We start from the raw sequence: 5,139 nt of genomic DNA on the forward strand, positions 1-5,139 counted from the left end.
CACCAGCTGGCAACAGAGGAGAAGACGAACCAGACTGCCGCCAACCTCGCTGGAACCGATGTAGACTCGAAAGGGCCCGTGTTGCCGCCACTCGGGAAGCTGTCCTCCGTGACCCACCGTCATAGATTTGACCCAGGACGAGCCTGTAGCTGCCGCCACACACCATGACCGTCGTGCTTCAGATGGCATCGCCGAGGACTGGCCTTGCCGGCTCTGCTCACCCCTAGCGCCACCCCATCTCGCCTCCTCCTCCACAAGCAACCTAGCCACCAATCCACCTCGCGCCGCCACAACCAGCAGAGCGCGACGGGCCACCATCTGCCCATGCCACTGCCCCGGTATTCGGTCTTCGCCGCGAACATAGCCAGAGGATCCCTGCCCACCATTTGGGGATGGGGCCTGCTGCCACCATGGCCAATGTTGGTTGCAGCGGCGGCACGGCTTTCTCTCCGTGGAGTCCGGCGGTGCTCGAGGTTGCTCCCCCGGGCCGTCCGTAAGGACGACACATGAGACGGAGGCCGTTGATTTGGGGGAGGCGGCGAGGGAGAGGGAGGCCTGGGGGAGAGGACGGCCAATGAAAAGAGGTTGTGGTAGTTCCTGACGCTGGTCAGCCAGGGAGGGTTGCTTGCTTGCTAGCGGAGCCGAACCAATCACCGACCCGGTTCACGAAACCGGAAACAATCGAAAAATGTACCGGACGAATAGTAACCAAACTCGACAGTATTTGGAAAGACGCCTTTTGTGAGGGAAAATTATCCAATGCCCCCGGGGCTGCGCTCGCTCGCAACCTCCGGGTGTGCGGCCCTCCGATGCTCTCAATCGAGTGGATGTACGTTGTCTTGGCCCCACTACCCAGCGCCCACAAAAAGTCCAGCTACACCTTATCTTCTCCGTGCGGTTCGCCTCGCTCACCTCCCGCCGCCCTGGCTCGTCGGTCGCACCAACTACGCATATCACCGTCTTCCGCGGCTACCCGAGCATGACGGTCGTCGCTCGCAGCCAGTCACCGCCTGAAGCTCGTCGCTCGCAGCCAGCCACAGTATTCCGCGTCGCCCACAGCAGGGCGCTCATCGCCGCTGCCTCCCCAGCCTCCTACTACTGCAGCCTCCGCGCCCTTGTCGCCGGCCGTCCCCCACGGAGCTCCGCCGGCCGTTCTCTAACCCATCCCTGCCCACCGCCTTCCCCTTGGAGCACCTCCGCCGACCGTCATCTCGCCCCAGCACTACGGCCGCTTGGAGGCGTGGTCGGGGACGAACTCGCGGTCCATGGCTGATGCGGTCTCTTCAGTAGGATGCTACTTGCCACCAAGTCAGACACAACCACGAGCAGCGAATGCTGCAAATGCTGGCCAATTTTGCAACCCTCCATGGTCGAGTATGCTGCCGATGCTGTTAGACGTTGCTACCAGCGGGGTCAGAGATGGTAGATTTTTTTTTGCTACAACTATTTTGCAATGTTGCTAAAAAAGGGATAAATATTTTGCTACAAGATTTCCGGCAAGGTCTCCGTTGAGATCTCTGACGAGGTATCCGTTATGCGGATTTGCAACCTAGGAATAAATTTTTTGCTACAACATTTTTACAGTATTGCTACATTTGCTTTTTTATTTTTCTACGGGCTCTCCGGCGAGACTCCGGCGAGGTCAAACTTTTTCTTTTATTTCATGGGTGAACCGTTTTTTGCTACATGCAGTTGCTGCCGGGGGGTTCATTTTGCTGCGGGAGGTGTTCTTTTGCTACAGGCAAATCTAACCGTAAATGATGTCGATCCGACGGCTGGGGACCCGGGGGCTGGGGAATCAGATCCCCGGGGGACGCCCAGCACTTTCCATTCTGGCTCTTTTTTTACCGGGACAGCCTGAACATCATATAAAACAGCGCCCAAGGTGAGGAACATGATCCATTACAAGGTTTTAGAAGACAGAGAGAACCGGTGAGAGGGGGGAGGGAGAATCAGGGGGATCATGACCATTACACGAGGAATCTAGAAGAGATGAGTAGGAGGGTGTAGTACAACGAAAAGCCCAAAGGCGAACATCTTCAATACATCTGCTTCGCTTCCGGCTCTCACTACTCACTAGGCAGATCTAATGAGCTCTTCGCTGAATTCCCAGAGCTGCTTCGCCAACGCGTCACTCTTGGCTAGTTTGCTCGTCTTCTCTTCGTTACAGTCAGCAAAGTATTTGCCTGTCACCCCCTTCAGCTGAGGGTCGAGCCCTACATAGCATGTAGTTGCTGCTCCCTGGAAAACCACATATTGTGTTCATACGGACAAATATAAATTTACAGTAAGAAGAAACTACAAAATGGTATAAGGGAAATCTTCAATCGTGCAGGTCTTCAATGGTATAAATATATTCGTTACTTTTCATCTTGTGACAATAGGTCATTTTCTTTTCTAAATATAGTTATACACATTGCTAGAAATAAGAATTTAGTAACAACAAGAGGGACGAACCTGGGGTGCAGTCTTCCATATCATGTAGGTGAGGACTCGAATAGCCTCTGCAGGCGAATAAAACAAGTATCATAATACGGAGAGATAAATGAACAGTCCCTCAAACTAGGATATGGGTATAAACAGATTCACAAGGACATTTGTACTTGAGAAAACATACTCATCATAGCCAATGAGTGCCTCATTAAATTGGTCATGATCAATCCAGGATGAACAGAATTAACTGTGATGTTAGCTCCTTCCTCCTGTTTCAGTTGGATAATTGGTCATGTTAAATGAGAGCAGAACACTTTGCTGGGGGTAGAGAATTAATTCATACAAGTAGGTCTAAAAAAATTCAATCTGCAATGGGTGAAAAAGCCAATAAATACTGTGTAATAATGGCGATAACTAATAACAGTTTTACCACAAAATGTCAGATTTTCTTTAGGAGAAACATAACAAGATACTGAAAGAATTACTGACACAATTCAGCATTAGCGAGAGTATTACAGATCTTAAATAATCGGTTTAAGTCTTACTAATTTTTCATTTGAACAAATGAAGTCCTAAGATGTTGTCTCTTTACTAGCAATGATCAACACCTCATGTATTGTAACAGACTAACAGGGAAGGTTAAAACAAGTCATGAACATGCTAGACAAATACTATGTCTTCAAGATCCATTCTACTGCATAAAAATTGAAAAGAAAAGGCCAAAAATTTGTAGAAAATGATACCCTGAGCCGCCTAGATAGCTCTTTGGCATGCAATATGTTTGCAAGCTTAGACTGTCCATAGGCCATTTTATCATTGTATCTGCCAATACAAAACCATATTAGCAAGAGTGGAATTAATAGCAGTTTTTCTTTCAAAGGAGAGTAAGAACCCATACCTTTTCTTGTCATTGAGTTCATCAAACTGGATCCCCTTTGGGGATGTATGGTGGTGGGCAATTGATGACAAGTTCACAATGCGACCCTCAATACCCGTGGACTTTGCAGTAGCTTTCATATTATCAAGAAGAAGGTTGGTAAGCAGGAAGTGACCTGATTGAGCATAAGGAGTGAAAAAATAGCATCAGGATATCCACCATTAATATTGTCTGTTTCTGTGCTGCTGACAGTAAAAGAAGGTACCGAGATGATTGGTGGCAAACTGCATCTCAACATTATCTTCAGACAGTTGGAAAGGACAGAGCATGACACCTGCATTGTTTCTGCAGAAGAGAAGAATTTTACAGAGCTTGATTCAGTGAGATGAACATATTGCTGCAATACACTAGCAGCGATATACAACTAGCCCGAACGGAACTCAATCAATGTACATAGAAAACAAGTATCATAATGGATAAAGGGTTTACACTTACATCAAGATGTTTAGAGGAAGATTCATTGAGTTGAACTGGTCCACGAAGGCCCTGACCGACTTGACCGAGCTAAGGTCAAGATTAAGAACATCGAGATGAGCTGTTGGGTTCGACTCTATGATGCATTTCTTTGCCTCTGATGCAGCCCCTGTGTTTCTCGCAGCGATGATGACATGGGCTCCTCTTAGGGCAAAGACTCTCGCGGTCTCTAGGCCAATACCACTAGATGCGCCTGAAAGATACGAGAATTGCGGATTTGAGAAGAACATGAATAGGTCTTTGGAAAAATCATAAACTTAGAGTTATGGTAAGAAAAACTTAAACCAAGAGTTGTTCAAAAGAACCTCAGGAACATGCTAGTGGCGTTGATTCTCAAGATATGTGAAAAATGTTCAGGGAAATGCTAGTGGTAGTATGGGCTATCAATAAAAACAGTGTTCAGGGAGAAGGCTCTCATTTATCAAGAAAAGTGGAAATTAGTCTCACAACCAACCAGGAAAAAGGCCTAGTTCGCAGATTTAATGAATTTCAACATACGAAATAAACAGATACCGATGACTCAAATGTATCAGAGGAAGCTATATTTGCCATGTAAGTGAACTTTTGATTCTGTATCTCAAAAATGGTCTCACAGCCAAATAAGATACGGATATTTGGTTGGTTCTTGTTGAATATTCAGACAATAAATCTAATATGCATCGACAAACATTATAGGCACATAATTTGCTGCTAGTGACGAAACACATTATCGCCCCAAAAGATTGATACATGGATGAACGACCAGAGATTAATCTAGTGCCCTGCACTGTACTATATATGTTGGTTGGACGTCGGTTACCTGTGACGACGACGGTGAGGGCAGAGGCGTCGACGCCGTCGGTGACCTGCTCGGCAGTGGAGGCGGACCCGAACCCGCTGGCGCCCGGCTTGCCGGTGATGAGCGACAAGATTCCCATCTCCTCGACTCCTGACGAAACTGGACAGGGTGGGGGCTGACAGGAGAACAGAATGTGAGTCTCCAAGAAGAGGAAGAAGCCAATATGTAGTGGCGATTAAACCCAGACCAAGATGGAAATTCCAACAAGATACAAGGACTAGATGACGGATGGATCGAGCCGATCTCACCTGGACGGCTGTCCCAGGGGGAACGGTCGTAGACAGAGTCAAGGCCCTGCATGCATGGTGTATACTCTCCTCATATGTCCTTGAACTAGTGCATAGAGTGACGAAGGTTTCTTTTATGGCTGCCACACGTCGGATTTTTTTTCTTAGTTAAAGGAAAGAGAATGAAAAAAAGAAGGTTGCATTTCCTTATCTAAGGGATAATTTTTTAA

General features: G+C 47.5%; 1 protein-coding gene across 1 annotated transcript; it reads right to left on the bottom strand.

Annotated features, from left to right (window-relative positions):
• Positions 1 to 1,862: 1,862 nt before the first annotated feature.
• On the bottom strand, positions 1,863 to 4,822 carry LOC127308173 (short-chain dehydrogenase TIC 32 B, chloroplastic-like). The gene is made up of 8 exons (XM_051339234.1): positions 4,644 to 4,822; positions 3,806 to 4,037; positions 3,576 to 3,655; positions 3,332 to 3,485; positions 3,177 to 3,255; positions 2,618 to 2,702; positions 2,458 to 2,504; positions 1,863 to 2,241 (listed from the first exon to the last, which is right to left on the bottom strand). The coding sequence occupies exons 1-8, from the start codon at positions 4,759 to 4,761 to the stop codon at positions 2,077 to 2,079; spliced, it is 960 nt and encodes a 319-aa protein (XP_051195194.1). The 5' UTR covers positions 4,762 to 4,822; the 3' UTR covers positions 1,863 to 2,076.
• Between the last annotated feature and the right edge of the window lie 317 nt (positions 4,823 to 5,139).

The sequence above is a fragment of the Lolium perenne genome, chromosome 1 (assembly GCF_019359855.2).
Source record: "Lolium perenne isolate Kyuss_39 chromosome 1, Kyuss_2.0, whole genome shotgun sequence".
NCBI classification, from domain to species: Eukaryota; Viridiplantae; Streptophyta; class Magnoliopsida; order Poales; family Poaceae; genus Lolium; species Lolium perenne.

Excerpts from the sequence above, each read along its gene's own strand:
- LOC127308173 (XM_051339234.1), bottom strand. The coding sequence starts at position 4,761 with ATGGGAATCTTGTCGCTCATCACCGGCAAGCCGGGCGCCAGCGGGTTC. Across the intron at positions 4,038-4,643 it reads CCTCACCGTCGTCGTCACAG|GCGCATCTAGTGGTATTGGC; the intron begins GTAACCGACGTC and ends CGTATCTTTCAG. Across the intron at positions 3,256-3,331 it reads GAACTCAATGACAAGAAAAG|ATACAATGATAAAATGGCCT; the intron begins GTATGGGTTCTT and ends TTGTATTGGCAG.